Consider the following 18,836-nt stretch of genomic DNA (forward strand, 5'->3'; position numbering starts at 1 on the left):
ATTTCTTAGTCGCCTTTCTCTTTAAAAAGACCCAAGGCGACTTACAACAAAATTATTAAAACATACAAAATACAAAATAGCTAAAAACAATTTCCATTAAAAATACCAAAACATAATAAATCAATAAAAACATCAGAAGGACCAACAGCAAACAACTGATGCATAAAAAGCCCATCATATGCCTTCAATGCTTTGAGGAGCAGAGGAAAGTCTTGACCTGGTATCATGTTGTATCAGCCCCCCGCAATAAGTGTGGGACTGGGGAGGGTCCTTAGCCTGCTTAAATTCCTTGCTTGAAATCATTACAGAGACAGACAGGGTGTGCAGTCTAAATCATTGGGCTTTCCGCTTTTGGGTTTGGGAGTGGGTCCAGGGGCAAAAGAAAGGGTAATTGTCCTTTCCAGGACCCCTCTCTGGACTCTGGCCATGTGCTAACCCAGAAGCACAAAGTTTAACCTAATGGATATGTCTTCATCAGGCTTTGTGGATGGTCATTTTTATCTCCATTTCACAGGTGGAAAACTGAAGCTGACGGTGAACTGGGCACTTGTTTGTGACAAGTTTATCAGTGATGAGTACATGGCTTTCTTGGCAGCAATACACGGCTTTCTTGGTAGCAATTCTGACTTTCCACAAAATTTCAGTATTAGAATGTCAGAGATTTCACTTCTGCTGTTGCTCAACATTTATTTAGTGCAGGGCTAGGGCCACCTGGTGCCCTCCAGAGGTTTTGGATGACACCTCCCAGAAGCTCCCAGCTAGTATGGCCTATGACCCGGAATTATGGGAGTTGCAGCCTGACACATCTGGAAGGGGCCAGGTTGCCTGTCCCTGACTTGGTGCTTACAGCAGCCTTCCCCAACCTGGTGTCCTCCAGAGGTGTTGGACTACAACTCCCAATAGCCTCCAGGAGGGGGAAGGCTGGCTTACAGCATGCACTGGGTGCTGTACAGATGTAACACCATGCCCAGAAAGCCTATAAATAGACAAATGAATCATGATGGGAGACAAGACAGGGCTAAGAGGGGTGTGTGAAAAGCTGCCTGAAAACTCGCCTGTCAGCCAATAAAGGAGATGCGCAGAGTGCCACAAGAGAAGGCCATTGGGGCTGCCGGCATGGATGCGACTCTCCACTAGGGGAAGCACACTGCTGACGATTAGCCCACCTGCTGCAGGCCTGGAGATGCTGAGCCTGGGGAGGTGGAGGAAGGGAAGCATTTCTCTGGTCCAGCCCACTTTTCCTGGAGGGAGGATTCCGCCTGCATCGCTAGGCCTGCTGCCACGGCTGGCATCCCTCCAGGGCATCCTTCCCAACTCAACGAGGGGCGGATGGCTTTGGGCCTGGCTTTAAAATCCTTGGCTGTTTTCACAAGTGACTGTAAGTAAGCCAGTTATGCTTCTAACACCCTTTCCGCCTTGAACTGGTGAATATGCTTCACCTGGCATGAGAACTCATTGTTTTTCATTCAAAGGCTGATTTAATTAAAGGGGTACAGAAATTAAAGAACCCGTGCCAAATATAGAAATGCTAGTTATTTGGGGGATGGGGTGGGGGGATATCACGTATCAGAATCCACAGTGTCGGAATCTGGGGAAGCAAATTCATTTTGATACGGTGACATCTACTCAGAAGAGTCAGCTGTATCCCGGAACACAACAGAGAGCATCTGATGGAGCAGGCAGTGTCCATGAAAGGTTGCACCAGAATAGATTTGTTAGTGTTTAAGGTGCTGCACGACTCCTTGCTGTTTTAACAGAGGGCCTCATACGAGGATGGACAGAGCAGTCACAGGTCCGGAGGTGGAGTCTTACTGCAGGAATTGTAACAGCACTCACAGTTACCCTGGGTTGCTGCTATCCGACAGGTATTCAGCCTTAATTGTGTGTTAGGTACTGGACAGAACATAAAGCCAAGAAGGTCCCGCACACAGAGCTTATGATCTACAGTAGATGGGCAAGGCAGGGATGGAGGGAGAGTCTAAGGCGGGCCGTGAGTGATGGAGCTGGAGCAGGAGAGTGCTCCCAGAGAGGAAATGGCCTCAAACTGACCTGGGTCATGAGAAGAAGCTCTCCCTCCCACCACCCACACTTTCCAGGTTGCCATGAAGGTCTCTGGAAAGACCCGAAGGCTCAGGAACACAGGAAACAAGCTAGAGCGTGTTGTGGAAGAGCAGTTGGCACTCTGGCTTGATAACAGCAGTTTGAAAATGTTTAAAAGAAAAAAAGAGGAAATGATTGCTGGTTAGCGTTCCAGACAGTGAATAAAAAGAACGAAGGCAAGTGGGTGTGGTGACCCCTGTGGTGTTGGGAAGGGGACTGGGATTGGGGAGCCCAGCGGGCCCAGGGCTCTGCACCCCTGGGGTGGGGTCAGATGGCAGCAGAAAGCCAGGAGGTCGAGGGAAGGTTTTGTCTTGGGGAAGGAGGTGAAGGAGGAAAGGGAAGCAGCTTGACAAATAGTGTGGTCCCAAAAAATAATCAGGCCTTTCCTGAATGTGTACATGGACAACTGACAGCGAGGGACAGAAAGGTGGGAGAGGGAGCTCAGATAGAGACAGACAGATCACATGATCACAGTAAAGGGAAAGGCGGCGGTTGGGGGGGAGCAGATGTTGCAGGAGAGGGGGCTGACAAAGGCCTTACTGTGGCTTTGCTGGCAGCAGGTGACCAGAGCACAGACCAAGGTTTTGACATGGGAGAAAGAGAGCAAATCTGGGAGGTGCTGAAGAAGAGGAAGAAATGCCAGCCCAGGCTTGGCCTGGTGGTTGGAGCAAAAGGAAAGAAGCCAAACTGAAGATGGCCCCTGACATGTGAAAGCCTGTGAGAGGTGGAAGAGAACCATTATCTGCTGCATGATGGCGAAGTGTGTGTGGGGGCAATGGGAGACCCAGATGCCATTATCTGTTTCCCGAGGTCCTTTTGGAGCGATGCAGCTACTGAAATGACTGTTACTCACCCCCATGGCAGCAAAGACGATGGCAAAGTTATCCTCGTGGTAATCCATGACATCTTTGGACTTCTTCACCAGCCCGGCCTGCCTGCAGATCTGAGCTGCAATCTGAGATGAGAGAGAAAGGACGAGAGGGGTGCTGTCTAGCTAAGGCTCATAACCAAGGCAGGAAGAAGCTCTAACAAGCCACCCTGGGATCAGCATTCAGTTCAATACAGATTGGCTCTGCCTAGGACGTGGAATATGATTCTGTCCAGGGGAAGAAAGGTCAGCGAGTCCACGTTTCCGTACTTTCTCCTCCCACAGCAGGTAGAGGTGGATCCAATGCAACCCCAGGAGGAGGGGGGAAGAAGAAGGCAGTCCTGTCTCATTAACATACATTAACATAAATGAATATGTAAAGCCAAGTGGATTATGGATGTGGTAGAGATGAAATGAATTGGAGGGTGGGTCAAGGAAATACTCCTAATTTTTTCTTCCAAGCTTTTCGTTTATATTTTTTAAATTTGGATTTCCCTACCCTGCCCCCGAGGGCATTCCTTACCCATTCCTAATTATTAACATTATTGGTGTGTGTTTTAAAATAAAAGGGCACTCTGCACATGCTTGGAGGCACTCACTTCTTGATCACAGACACCAGAGCTAAATGCACCCTGATCTCTAAAAGGCACAAGTCTGAAGCACGGGCCGCCCAGACTGCTGGAGAGCCAGGGAAATGCAAGGTCTTTCCTAGCCTCCCATCTCCCTCCTGCATCCTTCGCTCATGCAGCAAAGTACCATCACAACAGGCCTTGAGTTTATCATATTCACTTTCATCTGTCACTCCCAATTTGTCAGTGTACATTTTCCAGCCGATTACATCTCTCAGTGCATGTGTGGGTGTGCGCATGAGCCAGTCGCTGTTTTGAGGAACAAAAATGGGTCCTTTCCCTCACTGGCCACACACCCCTGCCCTGTCCCCAGATGCATTTGTAGACCAGCCTTGATATTTCAGGGTCATCAAAGGGCACGACCGAGCGGCTGCCGCAATCCAGACTGATGCGGCCTGGCAGTTTAGCTGAAACGGATGTTTCCAGCACAGCCTCGGCTCCTGCTCTTGTCAGCTTTGATAGCCTCATTGCACTCAGCAACACGCAGTGGGAAGACTTTGGGCCTGTACTTTGGGTCTTCTGCACTGACTTTTAAAGGATGGCCAGAGGGGCACAAAAAGACAAACAGAGATCCCAGAATGAGGGCTTAGCCTGAACTAGGCCCCAACCTCAGAAACTATTATGAACACCAGTGTTCCGCCCTGGAAGGTGTGAAGCTGCTTTTGTTTTAAGGCAAGAGTGCTTCTGTGAAAGTGCAGAGTGCAGGTCCTCCACCTGGGCTTGGGGGGCAAGGGTTCCAAGTCACAGGATATGATTTTGAGGCAGGCTGGAGGGCCAACTTCAGAAATTAACCACTGCTGGCCGCAAAGTGATCAAAACAGCTTTGTACAGCTGTGCAAATGGGTGAGGTCTCAGGGAGGGGGCTTCCCTCATTATTTCCATGCTGTGAGCCTTTCTTCTGAATGTGCCCCTGCCTGGTGAAATCTGGCATTTCCTTTGTCCTGGACAGCTTTAATAGTCAGTATGTTTCCAGAGCATGATTTCCCTCATTTAAAAACACAATGCAAGAATTCATTTCAAAACTACCTTCTTGTCCCCGAAACAAACACTCCCCTCCTGTCTCCAGTCACAGGGTTCCCCCCCTCCCCTGATGGAGCAAAGTGTGGTGGTGGTAGTGGGGTAGTAGAAACAGGCCCTCCAATGCATCTTGGGGCATGCATACCTCATTGTGAGGGAGGCCTGCTGCAGAAAAGATGGGGATCTTTTGCCCCCTGGCAATGCTGTTCATGACATCGATGGGTGAAATTCCAGTCTGGATCATCTCTTCTGGGTAAATGCGCCCGTGGGGGTTGATGGGCTGGCCTGGAGAACAAGTTAGGATCAAGGGATCAGTTGGGGTGGGACAGAGCCGAGAGCCAGCCATTCAGCAGAAATTGGCCTTCCCCAACCTGGGGCCCTCCAGGTGTGTTGGATTGCAACTCCCATCATCCCCAGTGAGCACTAGATTTAAGCAGAGCGAAATGATCTTCTGCCTGCTGATGATAGCAGGCCAGAGAAAAGAGTTTCCATTCCTGCCTTGCTTACATGCCACATGGGCATCTTTCTGACATGTGTCCCTAAGACCTTCAAAGCTGCATGACACTCAGAAACCCTGCAGGTGCTGTTTGCTCCCAGGATGGAGGTGAAGGGATTGGAAAAGTTGCAGCGACTGAATTTCTGCTTGTGGTTCAGCTCTTAAAGGCCCCCCCACACACACACCATCTGCCATCCCCAGAAAAGGCATCACCACTAACTCTCTGTGTGCTTTTGGCTTATAATAAGTCAAAGGCAAATCTGAGACACTTTGAGTCAATTTCAGTCCCTGAAATGTGTATATGTGTATATTGTAAGTTGTGAGTGACCCTCCTGCAAGTTTGAGGGGAGGTTTGTGGTAGGGGAAGAATTGTTTTAAGCTCTCATAATGCACAGGAAAGTTTGAGATACTAGCCCATGTAGAAGGAATGGGGAACATTTGTCTATGCTGGCTAAGGCTGATGGGAGTTGCACTCCAACAACGTCCGGAGGGCCACAGGTTCCCCACATTCCCCATTCCTGGTTAGTTTTTTAAAAATGGATACTGCCCAGTAGTGCTCCTGTGGTCAATGTTCTTACAGATATAAGATTCCTCTATCCCTCCACCCCCACTGCCGCCCTTAGTCTTTTGTGATGAAACAGAGGAGCAACCACAGGTTTTCTCCTTTTGGAAAAATGAATGGTTCCTTATTTACTGGCAGCTGTGTTTCTGCTTCACTATCTGGGGCTGCATTTTTTAAGGGCAAAAGAATTTCAGGACTTTCACAGGTTCCTTGTGAAGGAGCGAGCACCTCAACTCACCCTCTGTGTGTCAGGTTTCTTTTGGGTTGCCACAGATTCTGTGCTGGAAACTGCATGCCACAGATCATGGCCCAAATCAGCCACACAGAGTCCATGTTCTGCTATCTCCTGAGATCATGCTAGGAGCATCTGTTAGAGGGGCTCACCGTTAATGTCCAAGAAGTCCTCTGCCATAACCACCGGCCCTTTGTCAATTGGTTTAGCAGAACCGTTGAAGACCCGGCCTGCAAAGAGAAACAACTGTGGAAACGGGGCCCCGATGTGATGTGGGGGGCAGCTGATCACATCATATAGCTACAAAAGGCCACTAATTCAGTCTCCTAACTTAAGGTAGAACATCCTAGGTGCAGCCAAAGTATCCCCACCATTGTGCCTGCCTGGTCCAAGCATAGAGTCTGCAAATACACATCCCTTGGGCCAGCCTCCCCAACCTTCCTCCACGAGCGATTTACTCCGAGCTGGCTGTGTTTGGAGGTTGTAGGGATACATGACATCAGGGCCATCCAGCAGCCACCCTGGGGCTTATCACGGAAAAACTGGACTTCCTGAGACTGCTCAAAGTCCGATTCTTTTCCTTAAGTCAGGTTCTCCCCACCGGTAAAGTTGCTGTGTGCCCCAACCCCCACATTGACCTCGAGTATGCTAGCCCTGCCCAGGGGTGTGCCTTCACCGTGACCCTGGTCAAGGGGTGTTTCCTGTCTCCCACTCCTAAATTCTCTAAAGCGCGCTCTCAAGCCTATTCTCCGTTGTTTGTTTTATTGTCTTAGGAAGTAACTACTTCGCACCTTTGTTATAGAGATCCTGCACAGCATCAGGTTAGAAAGGGGGCTGGTTTCCCATCCCTTTGTTCCCCCTGCCCTGTTTCCCAGCACAAGCATATGTGTGTCTACTCGGAAGTAACTCCCCTTGTGCTCGAGGCTCGCTCCTGAAATGCAAGCACATCTGGAGTTTCAGGGGAAAGGAGAAAAGAGGGGAGAGAGGAAGCCTCCCTTATTGGTTGAGCAGCCCCTGCCAGTGAGATGACATTCACTCCAGCCCCCACCCCTATGTTCTACAAAGTGACTTTTACTGTCATGCGGCACTTGTTTGTGGAGCCCTGCATGGGCCAAAGCGCAGCAAAGCTGATTCCTTTTAAAAAATCCAGTACTCCTCCATTCGCTTCTCCCTCTGTTGTCATGGGAACACCCCTCTGGTGCCCTCCAGATGTGTTGGACTACATCTCCCAGCATCCCCCAGCCAACATCGCTCTCTCCCTACTCTACCCCCATCTTCCTTCTCCCATAATTACCTGTTGGCTGCAGCTGCAAGGTGTCTTTCTTCCCATCCACTTTCTGCCTCTCAGGAGGCCTCTTCCCTCTTTCTGGCACCTATAATGCTACAAGAGCAGCAGCCCAGGTGCAAGGAACCCTTGGTAGACTATGTTTCCCAGGACCCATTGCACCTGGGACATAACATGCCAGGTACTGGGGAGAGGAAGGGCAATCATGAATGGGGAGGGCAGGGGAAGTGTGGAGAGACCTGCTGCCTCCACCAGATAAGTTTGGGAAAAGTGATGGAAGGGGATGGCAATTAAGAAGTTTAGAATCATATTGCAGGGGTAGGGGTGGGAGGAAACTGGATGTGTTTACCTTTTGCAATCCCTTGTGAGGAGTTAAAAAAAATTTCAAGGTGTTTTCAAGCATTTGCAAGGGGAAAAAATCACAAAATAGCTTTTTATAATGTCCAAAATGATAATCCTAGAACTCCCTACAACAATTCTGTAAGGTAGGCCAGTATTATGAACTTGAGCACGCTCCGGGAGAGAGCGGAGGACAGGAAGGCCTGGTGTGCTATGGTCCATGGGGTCATGAAGAGTCGGACACGACTGAACAACCACAAAGGCCAGGATTACTGTGTTGTGGGTCCTGTGTTGTGGGTTGGGGAGAGGAATGCGAGGGCTCCCTCTCTCCTAGCTCAGCCTTCCCCACCCGGTGCCCTCGAGATGTTTCAAACTACAACTCCCAGCATTGCTGACCACTGGCCCTACTGGCTGGGAGGATGGGAGGTGATGTCCCAAACATTTGGAGGGCACCAGGTCGGGGAAGGCTGTTGTAGTGCGTTCACGGCCCGGGCAAGGCAACTTTTGAGCCAGGGCGTGTCTAGCCTGCACTGTTCACCCCGGCACTACAACAGTCTCAGTGAATCAGGGATACGAGCTGACTGAAGCTGCAGCCCTACCGCAGAACACAAGGGAGGCTTCCCCGTGTGTTGGCCTGCGGCAGCACAAAACAACAAGAGACTCATATGGCTTCTGCCACCATCAGTCTGCTAGTCTTTCAGGTGCCCCAAGCCCCAATGTGATTTTTACTAGGAAGCAAGTCCCATTGAACTTACTCCTGAGTAAACATGGATAGGATTGAGCCATGAGGACCCCTTCTCACGACTGGCTTTGAAGTGAGGAGGGGGGAGTCGATGTCGTGACTCTGGTCATGCCCTGAGATCATAGTGTGAATGCTGATTGCGCAAGTTCACAAAACTGAACTTGCTGCAGCGTGCCAAAAGTCAGTCCGCGTGGGGTTCTGCGTGTTATGTGAGCCCTGAGCTTTTCAGATTTGTATTTTGTTCACTCCCTCGGGTGGACCTGGTCTAGAAAGGCAGCTCATATATATTTAAATAAATACATCTCTTTCTTTCTAAGCTATATAAAACACCCCATAGGATCCTGTGGTAACTGTGGCAGTAACTGTTCCGACTGGGAGCCATGTAAAGGGGTGAGGGGAGCCTAGATCTCTCTTAAAAGGACTTGCTGGAGACTTGTGGAAGTGTGAAATGGAAGGAAGGCACCCACAGGTGTCAGCTTAACACTTAAAACCCTGAGGGTCACTTTGTGCGAGTGCGATCTTGTCCCCCTTTCCTGACCTCTCACTGTCCAAAGGTGCACAAATCAGCCTATATGCAGTCTCATCTTGTCAATTTCCGTGTATGTTTCATACTGCACTGAGTTCCCTTTGATGCCCTATGAAGAGAGACTGAAAGAACTGGGCATGTTTAGCCTTGAGAAGAGAAGACTGAGGGGAGATATGATAGCACTCTTCAAGTACTTGAAAGGTTGTCACAGAGAGGAAAGCCAGGATCTCTTCTTGATCATCCCAGAGTGCAGGACACGGAATAATGGGCTCAAGTTCCAGGAAGCCAGATTCCGGCTGAACATCAGGAAAAACTTCCTGACTGTTAGAGCAACACGACAATGGAACCCATGCCCTAGGGAGGTGGTGGGCTCTCCCCCACTGGAGGCATTCAAGACGGGGCTGGACAGCCATCTGTCAGGGATGCTCTGACTTGGATTCCTGCATTGAGCAGGGGGTTGGACTCAATGGTCTTATAGGCCCCTTCCAACCCGACTATTCTATGATTCTATAGTGGCTGAAACATACAAAGACATTGACAAGGCAAGGCTACGCAGATCTGACAGTGGCAAGTACACTCTTGCGCAACTGCAAAAACCACCACCACCAAAAAATTATGAACATGTTTGCACAAATTCCCAGAACCAAATAAAAAATAAAAAATATTACAGCCCCATTTGAGCAAATGTTTGTTGTTGTTCAGTCGTTCAGTCGTTCACTCTTCGTGACCCCATGGACCATAGCACGCCAGGCCTTCCTGTCCTGCGCTCTCTCCCGGAGCGTGCTCAAGTTCATATTCATTGCATCGGTGATGCTATCTAGCCATCTCATCCTCTGCCGTCCCCTTCTCCTTTGGCCTTCAGTCTTTCCCAGCATCAGGGTCTTTTCCAGGGAGTTTTCTCTTTGCATTAGGTGGCCAAAATATTGGAGCTTCAGCTTCAGTATCTGGCCTTCCAATGAGCACTCAGGGTTGATTTCCTTTAGGATGGACTGATTGGACCTCCTTGCAGTCCAGGGGACTCGTAAGAGTCTTCTCCAGCACCACAGTTCGAAAGCATCAATTCTTCGGCGCTCAGCCTTCCTTATAGTCCAGCTCTCACAGCCATACATTACTACTGGGAAAACCATAGCTTTGATCAGACGGACCTTTGTCGGCAAGGTGATGTCTCTGCTTCTTACTATGCTGTCTAGGTTTGCCATAGCTTTCCTCCCAAGGAGCAAGCGTCTTTTAATTTCATGGCTACAGTCACCGTCTGCGGTAATCTTGGAGCCCAAGAAAGTAAAATCTGTCACTGCTTCCATTTCTTCCCCTTCTATATGCCAGGAAGTGATGGGGCCAGATGACATGATCTTAGTTTTTTTAATGTTGAGTTTCAAACCAGCTTTTGCACTCTCCTCTTTCACCCTCAACAAGAGGCTCTTGAGATCCTCTTCGCTTTCTGCCATTAGGGTGGTATCGTCTGCATATCGGAGGTTGTTGATAATTCTCCCGGCAATCTTAATTCCGACCTCTGATTCATCCAACCCGGCATTTCTCATGATGTACTCTGCATATAAGTTAAATAAGCAGGGTGACAATATGCAGCCTTGTCGTACTCCTTTCCCAATTTTGAACCACTCGGTTGTTCCATGTCTGGTTCTTACTGTTGCTTCTTGACCCTCGTACAGGTTTCTCAGGAGACAGGTCAGGTGGTCTGGTACTCCCATCACTTTAAGAATTTGCCACAGTTTGTTGTGATCCACACAATCAAAGGCTTTAGCGTAGTCAATGAAGCAGAAATAGACGTTTTTCTGGAATTCTCTTGCTTTCTCCATGATGCAGCGAATGTTGGCGATTTGATCTCTAGTTCCTCTGCCTCTTCGAAACCCAGCTTGTACTTCCGGTAGTTCTTGGTTCGCATACTGCTGAAGCCTAGCTTGTAGGATTTTGAGCATCACCTTGCTGGCATGTGAAATGAGCGCAATTGTGCGGTAGTTTGAACACTCTTTGGCGTTGCCCTTCTTTGGAATTGGAATGTAAACTGACCTTTTCCAGTCTTGTGGCCACTGTTGAGTGTTCCAGATTTGTTGGCATATTGAATGCAGCACTTTAACAGCATCATCTTTTAGGATTTTAAATAGCTCAGCTGGAATACTGTCATCTCCGCTAGCTTTGTTGTTACTAATGCTTCCTAAGGCCCACTTGACTTCACTCTCGAGGATGTCCGGCTCAAGTTCAGTGACCGCACTATCATGGCTATCAGGGACATTCAGATCTTTCCTGTATAGTTCTTCTGTGTATTCTTGCCACCTCTTCTTAATCTCATCTGCTTCTGTTAGGTCCCTGCCTTCTTTGTCCTTTATCATGCCCGTCTTTGCACAAAACGTTCCCTTGAGATCTCCAATTTTCTTGAAGAGATCTCTAGTCTTTCCCATTCTGTTTTTTTCCTCGATTTCTTTGCATTGTTCATTTAAGAAGGCCTTCTTGTCTCTCCTTGCTGTTCTCTGGAACTCTGCATTCAGTTGGGTATATCTTCCCCTTTCTCCCTTGCTTTTCGCTTCCCTTCTTTCGTGAGCTACTTGTAAAGCCTCATCAGACAGCCACTTTGCTTTCTTGCATTTCTTTTTCTTTGGGATGGATTGAGTTGCTGCCTCCTGAACAATGTTACGGACCTCCGTCCATAGTTCCTCAGGCACTCTGTCTATCAGGTCTAATCCCTGAAATCTATTCCTCACCTCCACTGTATATTCATCAGGGATATGATTTAGGTCATACCTGAACGGTTTAGTGGTTTTCCCGACGTTCTTCAATTTAAGCCGAAATTTTGCAAGAAGCAGCTCATGATCTGAGCCACAGTCAGCTCCAGGTCTTGTTTTTACTGACTGTATGGAGCTTCTCCATCTTTGGCTGCAAAGGACGTAATCAATCTGATTTCGATATTGACCATCTGGTGACGTCCATGTGTAGAGTCGCCTCTTGTGCTGTTGGAAAAGAGTGTTTGCTATGATCAACATGTTCTCCAGGGATTTGTCCAATCCCCTTTTAAAGTCATCCAAATTGGTGGCCATCACAACATCCTGTGGGAGCAAATTCCATAGTTTCACAGTTTTAACTATGCACAGTTTAACTACATGACTGCAATACTGTCTACATAGGGTTGCCTTTAAAACTAGTTTGGAAAGTTCAGTTGGTGCAGACGGGAGCTGCCAGGATGATTGTGGGGCCCGGGCATTCCAACTGTATTGCACCAGCTGCCTACTCATTTCTGGGCTTAATTTAATATGCTGGTGTTGGCATGTAAAGCCAAATGGTCTGGGACCAGTTTATTTGAAGGGCTCCCTGCAACTGTATGAACCTGCCTGGGCCCTGAGATCGGCTTCATAGATTCTGCACTCTGGCTTGCCATTTAGAGCGATTAAGTTGATTGGCATGAGAGGAGGTATGGATGGATGGCCCCTGATTGGCAGCTTTATAGTAGACCTTTAAAACCCTTTTTATTTCATTCAGCTTTTCAAAATGAAGAAGTTCTTGCTGGCTTTATATTTGAGCGCCTGCTGCTTGTTTGTCTGAATCTTATTGGTTTGTTTTAACTGGTATTATTTTGAGATATTGTTTTGTTTATTTACTTATAAGCTGCCTTGTGAGGGTTTACCCTGACAAGCAGAACGGACGGACACACACACACACACACACACAGAATCAAACAAAATAAAAGGTTCCAGCTCCAGTGTTGGGCATTTTCCATTCAAAGGACCATAGAATCACAGAGTTGGAAGGAGCCTTGGACATCATCTAGTCCGACCCCAGCTCATTGCAGGCTGTGTACTGCAAGGTGTAGCTACAACATCCCTGACAGATGGCCACCCAGCCTCTGCTTAAATATCTCTAGCAAAGGAGAACCCACCACCTCCCAAGGTGATCTGTTCTACTGCTGAACAGCTCTCACTGTTAGGAAGTTGCTCAGAATGTTAAGCTGACATCTGCTTCTTTACAATTCCCACCCAACTGTGGCCAGAAAGGCATAGTAAGGAAACTGGTATAAGGCAGCTTCCTATTTATGCAGGAGCCTAAACATCTGGTGCTGACTGCATGGTATGCCGAGAGAATTTTTCACCCCTTCTCATAATACTAGCACCTGGAGGTCAGTTGATTTGTAAGAGGTGTAGGATGGATAAAAAAGGGGTACTTTGCAGAACCCATGGTTAGTACCATTCACTACCTACAAGATATGGTGATGGCTGAAACACTATCTCAGAGCAGTCCAACATGTCATGCAGAATGAGCTGGGGAAATGAAGTGGTCCAGTTTGGACTGTACCACTTCAGGTGGTGGCATCTTTTTGAATTCTCCCACATGCAAAATAATTCTAGATGCAGGAAATTAGGCATTAGGAAGAGACCGACATAAACCTTTCAACCTGATGCACTAATTCATGTGGGGAGTTTTTTTTGGGGGGGTCCCCCTCCCCCAAAATTACCTCCATTACAGCTCCATTCTGATGTGGTACAGTCTGAAGATGCCTTTAAGAGGATTAGAAGAATCCACGGAGGAGAGGTCTTCCAGTGGCTTCTGTCAGTCATAATAGCTAAAAATTGAATCTCTGCGTACAGGAGGATACTACTACTGCTTCCCAGAGGCTTGGGTGGCTATCTCCACCATGGCCCATGTGTGTGCTGCCACCAAACGTTCCAGGAACATCTGTCCAGCTCCAGCTACAGTTGGAGAGATGGTGCCTGGCCTGGACAAGCCTGCAAAGTAAGCTCTAAACTCTAGAAAAGGTGAGGTGGTGGAACACCAACTATTTCTCAGCACCTGAACCAAGGCTAGCTTCAGTGCACAGTTGCCCCACGCCGAGTCCTTTCCTTGAGTGGCCAGCTTAACCTTTCTACCAAAGATCCATCTCGTTCTCCCTTGAGCATCCTTGTTTCCCCCAAGCACCCCCCCCTTTATAGATTGGTTATCAGTCACCACGAGGAACAAATCAATACTGCTGCACTCACCCTCCTCCCACTTTCCCCCTGACTGGCAAGTCCCCCAATATGCTTCTTTCTTCCGGTCCTTTAAGAGGGACGGGAGAAAAAGCATTGTTGTTGTCACAGCAAATGAAGATCAATGCCGAGATGGAAATGGGACGAAGGAGCCACGGACCATGAAAGGCCAGTAACTTTGGTATTCACGACACATTCTATTTGTCTTAGACACACATCACTGAAGCAAAGAAGAAGAAGAAGAAGAAGAAGAAGAAGAAAGGTGAAAGAGCAAAAGGAAGAGATACGTGTGGAGAGAAAACCTTTGCTAAACCAAGGTGCCTGCAGAAAACAAGAGCTTGGGTCACTCTGGATAACGGGCAGCTTAGCCACTTGGCTGTCCTTAACCCCTTGCACCACCATCACCCTCCCATATTCCCTTTTGCCCCCTTATGATTACTTCAGCATAAGCACAAGTCTGCATGTCAATCCTGCACTTGTTGTGCAACCTGTTGGCATAAATGACAGCCCAGACTGGCACAATCTGCAAGCGTGATGATAAATCTGCAGGTGTCAAAGTTATGCTGATAACCAGAAATCTGGGGGAGCAAGGGAACATTTTCACCACTTGGCAGGATGCTACAGACAACCAGCATACCATGTTAGTTCATGCACACTGTGGTAAGTTGCCATTTGGTAAATGGTTGTTTGTATTTACCCTGTGTCAAGCTGTTACAGATGGCAGGTTTCTTTTATTTCCTGGCTCAAAAAATAACAGGTATAAATACACCTGAGCATCCAAGATGGTGGCATGCGTGCAAGACACCTTGAACACCGTCATCCCAGTTTTGCCATGAACACATGTGGCTATACAGCATAATCCCATAGGTCAGCCTTCCCCAAGCAGGTGCCCTCCGAATGTGTTGGATGATGACTCCCATGGCCAAGCTGGCTGGGAATTATGGGAGTTGTAGTCCAACACATCTGGAGGGCACCAGGTTGGGGAAGGCTGAGATATAGAAGCATAGCTTCCAAATCCCAGGAAGTACTAGTTCCCCTCTACTCAGCACTGGTTAGGCCTCAGCTGGAGTACTGTGTCCAGTTCTGGGCACCACACTTTAAGAAGGATGCAGACAGACTGGAGAGGGTTCAGAGGAGGGCAACAGAGATGATCAGGGGACTGGTAACAAAGCCCTATGAAGAGAGACTGAAAGAACTGGGCATGTTTAGCCTTGAGAAGAGAAGACTGAGGGGAGATAGGATAGCGCTCTTCAAGTACTTGAAAGGTTGTCACAGGGAAGAAGGCCAGGATCTCTTCTTGATCATCCCAGAGTGCAGGACACGGAATAATGGGCTCAAGTTCCAGGAAGCCAGATTCCGGCTGAACATCAGGAAAAACTTCCTGACTGTAAGAGCAATACGACAATGGAACCAATGACCTGGGGAGGTGGTGGGCTCTCCCACACTGGAGGCGTTCAAGACAAGGCTGGACAGCCATCTGTCAGGGATGCTCTGACTTGGATTCCTGCATTGAGCAGGGGGTTGGACTCGATGGTCTCATAGGCCCCTTCCAACCCTACTATTCTATGATTCTATGATTCTATGGTGTCACGCAAGAGGCCATCTCTGTTGAGCCGTTCAAGGCACCCAAAGGGGGGGGAGAAAGGGGGCATGATCCAGGCATGCAGTGCCATCACCAATGCCAGACCCATTGGAGAGACTTGCACACAAGGAGCCCAAAGATGGTCTCTTGGACTCTGGAGGAGATGCACCCAAACCACTGACATAAAAATGGATCTTTCTCTTCAATAGTGACTCTCGACAGCCAATTGCAAGTTTCTGAACCATCCAAAAGGAACAAGGTGTTCTGTACCCTCTTTATGGCAGCATCAAACCTTTCTCATCCGCATATCCTCTGCCATAATGCATAAGGAAATTTCCCCTGGAAAAGAGCATCATTCAGAATATACTGAGTTATGTTACACACCAAGTAACCTACAGGACCTTTGGGTTTCACACCTGAGTTTTAGGCCTCCATCTCCTGTAGCCCTCATGGGTCTTTGAGGTACAAAAAACAAGTGGCCCCCACCTTCTTCCCACTGATTAAAATAGGTTCATTTGTACAAGTCTCTTTGGAGCAAATGAGAGCTGTGCAAAAGCACCATTCATTCCATTGCAACTTGTGCAGGAGCACTTCCCACCAGATTGTGTTGTTTCAGGGCTGTCTCCCACTCTGGCACTCCAAGTTCATTGCCTGCCTCAACTTTTCTAATGGTGATACAGCCCTGCTGTCTCAGGCAGCGCTTTGATCTCTTCCTTCCTTCCTTCCTTCCTTCCTTCCTTCCTTCCTTCCTTTTGTTAAAACAATCTAATCTACTGTCACCCTGATGGCTCATTCATCCCCTTTTGCAGCTGGATTAACTCACACTTCATTTTGTAAATGTAGCAACAAGGCATTATATCACCATGAATTTGTTCTTCCTCCATCTTCCTCCTGATGGGGTGTTACATACCTAGCATATCCTCAGAAACAGGTGTGCGGAGAATGTCCCCTGTGAACTCGCAGGATGTCTTCCTCGCGTCAATCCCAGATGTTCCTTCAAACACCTGCAAAGGAGGCCAAGGACTCGATTATTGGCAATTAGGGGGGATTAACTGCAAATGAGGCCAGGCAGGTTCAGATGGAAAGGGAGCAGGGAAGATGTCTTGCTATGCGTGTGTTCATGTGACCTGCAATTTTGAAGAATGAACTTCACACCAACAAGCTCGGTGTGTGGGCTCAGTGGGGACCAGGGTCCTCCTTGTCTGATCAGGCGGCCCTGCTGCTCTTGTGGGGCTTGTGGGTTGCCTTCCCATTCCCTGGCTGATGGCTATTGTGCTCATGTCCTGCTTGGGGGCTTCCCAGATGCATCTGGTTGGCCACTGTGGGAACAGAAGGATGGACTAGCTAGGGACTCAGCCTGTGCTGGATGGGGCTACATTCCTCCTGAAGACTCAGGTCTGCAGTCTGGGTGGGCTCCTGGACTTGACCTTGAACCTGGATGCCCAGGTGTTTGCTGTCACCAGGGCTGTGTTTGTGCAGCTGAGGCTAGTGCGCCCATTGCGCCCATTCCTAGATATATCTGATCTGGCCGTGCCTCCGTTATGCCCCGTTTGGACTACTGTCATGCATTCCACATGGGGCTGCCTTTGAAAACTGTTTGGAAACTTCAGCTGGTCCAGAATGCTGTGGCCAGACAGTTGACCAGGGCTGGTTATGAGGAGCATGTGACTCCCTTGTTACAACAGCGTCATTGGCTGTTTTGGGGCACAATTCAAAGTGCTGGTTATGACCTATAGAGCCCTATATTTAACCTGGTGGTCAGAGTCTACTACCGGCCACCCAATCAAGGAGAAGACAAGGATGAAACTTTTGAAAAGCAAATAGCCAATGTTTTAAGGAAGCATGATGTAGTAGTAATGGGGGACTTCAATTTCCCCAATATTTGTTCGGAGACAAATTCTGCAAAACATGGCCCCTCCAGGAAATTCCTGACTTGTGTGGTGGATAACTTCCTCCTACAGAAAGTAGAGGAAGGAACTAGAGGATCGGCTATCCTTGACTTGATCCTAACCAACAGAGATGACTTAGTGGATAAAGTAGCAGTTACAGGAACTCTGGGGGAAAGCGACCATGTTGTACTTGAGTTCTTGGTTCTAAGGGAAGCAAAAGCTGAGTGTAGCCAAACACATACCCTGGATTTTAGGAAAGCTGATTTTCATAAACTCAGAACAATGATCAGTAAGGTCCCATGGCAAGCGACGCTAACGAGAAAAGGAATCCAAGATGGGTGGGAGCTTTTAAAAAAGGAAATTCTCAAGGCACAATCACAAACAATTCCAACAAGAAGAAAAGGTGGAAGACAACAGAAGAAGCCAATGTGGCTTCATAAGAAGCTTAGGGATGACCTGAAAACAAAAAAGGACACATACAGGAAGTTGAAAGAAGGCCAAGTAACAAAGGAAGAGTACAGGCAGATAGCACAGAATTGCAGGGATGGCGTCAGGAAGGCTAAAGCTGAGAATGAGCTGAGGTTAGCAAGGGATGCTAAAAACAACAAAAAGGCTTTCTTCAGCTACATGCATAGTAAAAGGCAGAGGAAAGAAATGGTGGTTCAGCTATTAAATAAGGATGGCAAAACGATAACAGATGACAAAGAAAAGGCAGAGGTGCTCAATTCCTACTTTGGCTCAGTCTTCCCCCAAAAGAGGGTCTATGACCCCCCTGGCAAAGGCGAAGTACAGGCTGAAGGGGCAGGATTGCAGCTTGAGATCGATAGGCATATGGTCAAGGAACACCTACTTACTTTGAATGAGTTCAAATCTCCAGGGCCAGATGAACTGCATCCTAGAGTAATAAAGGAACTGGCAGAAGAACTCTCAGAACCGCTGTCTATTCTCTTTGAGAAATCATGGAGGACGGGGGAAGTGCCAGATGACTGGAGGAGGGCTAATGTTGTCCCTGTCTTCAAAAAGGGTAAAAAGGAGGAACCTGGGAACTACAGACCAGTCAGTCTGACATCAATCCCTGGGAAAATTCTGGAGCAGATGATAAAGCAATCCATGTGGAAGCTCCTTGAAAACAATGCCGTGATTACTCGAAGCCGACATGGATTTGTCAAAAACAAGTCCTGCCAGACAAATCTGATCTCATTTTTTGATCAAGTCACGTCCCTTGTAGACCGTGGGAATGCTGTAGACATCATATACCTCGACTTCAGCAAAGCTTTCGACAAAGTGCCCCATGATCTCCTGATGAGCAAACTAGCTCAAAGTGGGCTAGATGAAACAACGATCCGGTGGATCCACAGTTGGCTACAGAATCGGACTCAAAGAGTGCTTCTCAATGGGACCTTCTCAAACTGGGGAGAGGTAACGAGCGGGTACCGCAGGGCTCAGTCCTGGGCCCAGTGCTCTTCAACATTTGTATTAATGACTTGGAGGAGGAGGTGCAGGGAATGCTGATCAAATTTGCAGATGACACCAAATTGGGCGGGATAGCTAATACTTTGGAAGACAGAAACAAAATTCAAAGTGATCTGGATAGACTGGAGT

At 48.1% G+C, this 18,836-nt stretch overlaps 1 protein-coding gene across 1 annotated transcript in view; it reads right to left on the reverse strand.

Moving 5' to 3' along the window:
• The window catches only part of ATP6V1B1 (ATPase H+ transporting V1 subunit B1), an 83,623-nt gene that overhangs the window by 18,337 nt on the left and 46,450 nt on the right, over nucleotides 1–18,836 (reverse strand). Inside the window, exons 5-8 of the mRNA XM_084860168.1 lie at nucleotides 16,256–16,349; nucleotides 6,057–6,134; nucleotides 4,760–4,899; nucleotides 2,954–3,055 (exon numbers count right to left, since the gene is read on the reverse strand). Coding sequence (XP_084716294.1) covers nucleotides 2,954–3,055; nucleotides 4,760–4,899; nucleotides 6,057–6,134; nucleotides 16,256–16,349 — 414 coding nt within the window. The remainder of the gene's footprint in view (nucleotides 1–2,953; nucleotides 3,056–4,759; nucleotides 4,900–6,056; nucleotides 6,135–16,255; nucleotides 16,350–18,836) is intronic.

This window comes from Heloderma suspectum, chromosome 5 (assembly GCF_057233095.1).
Source record: "Heloderma suspectum isolate Gila_16-S chromosome 5, 16-S_ref, whole genome shotgun sequence".
In the NCBI taxonomy this organism is placed as follows: Eukaryota; Metazoa; Chordata; class Lepidosauria; order Squamata; family Helodermatidae; genus Heloderma; species Heloderma suspectum.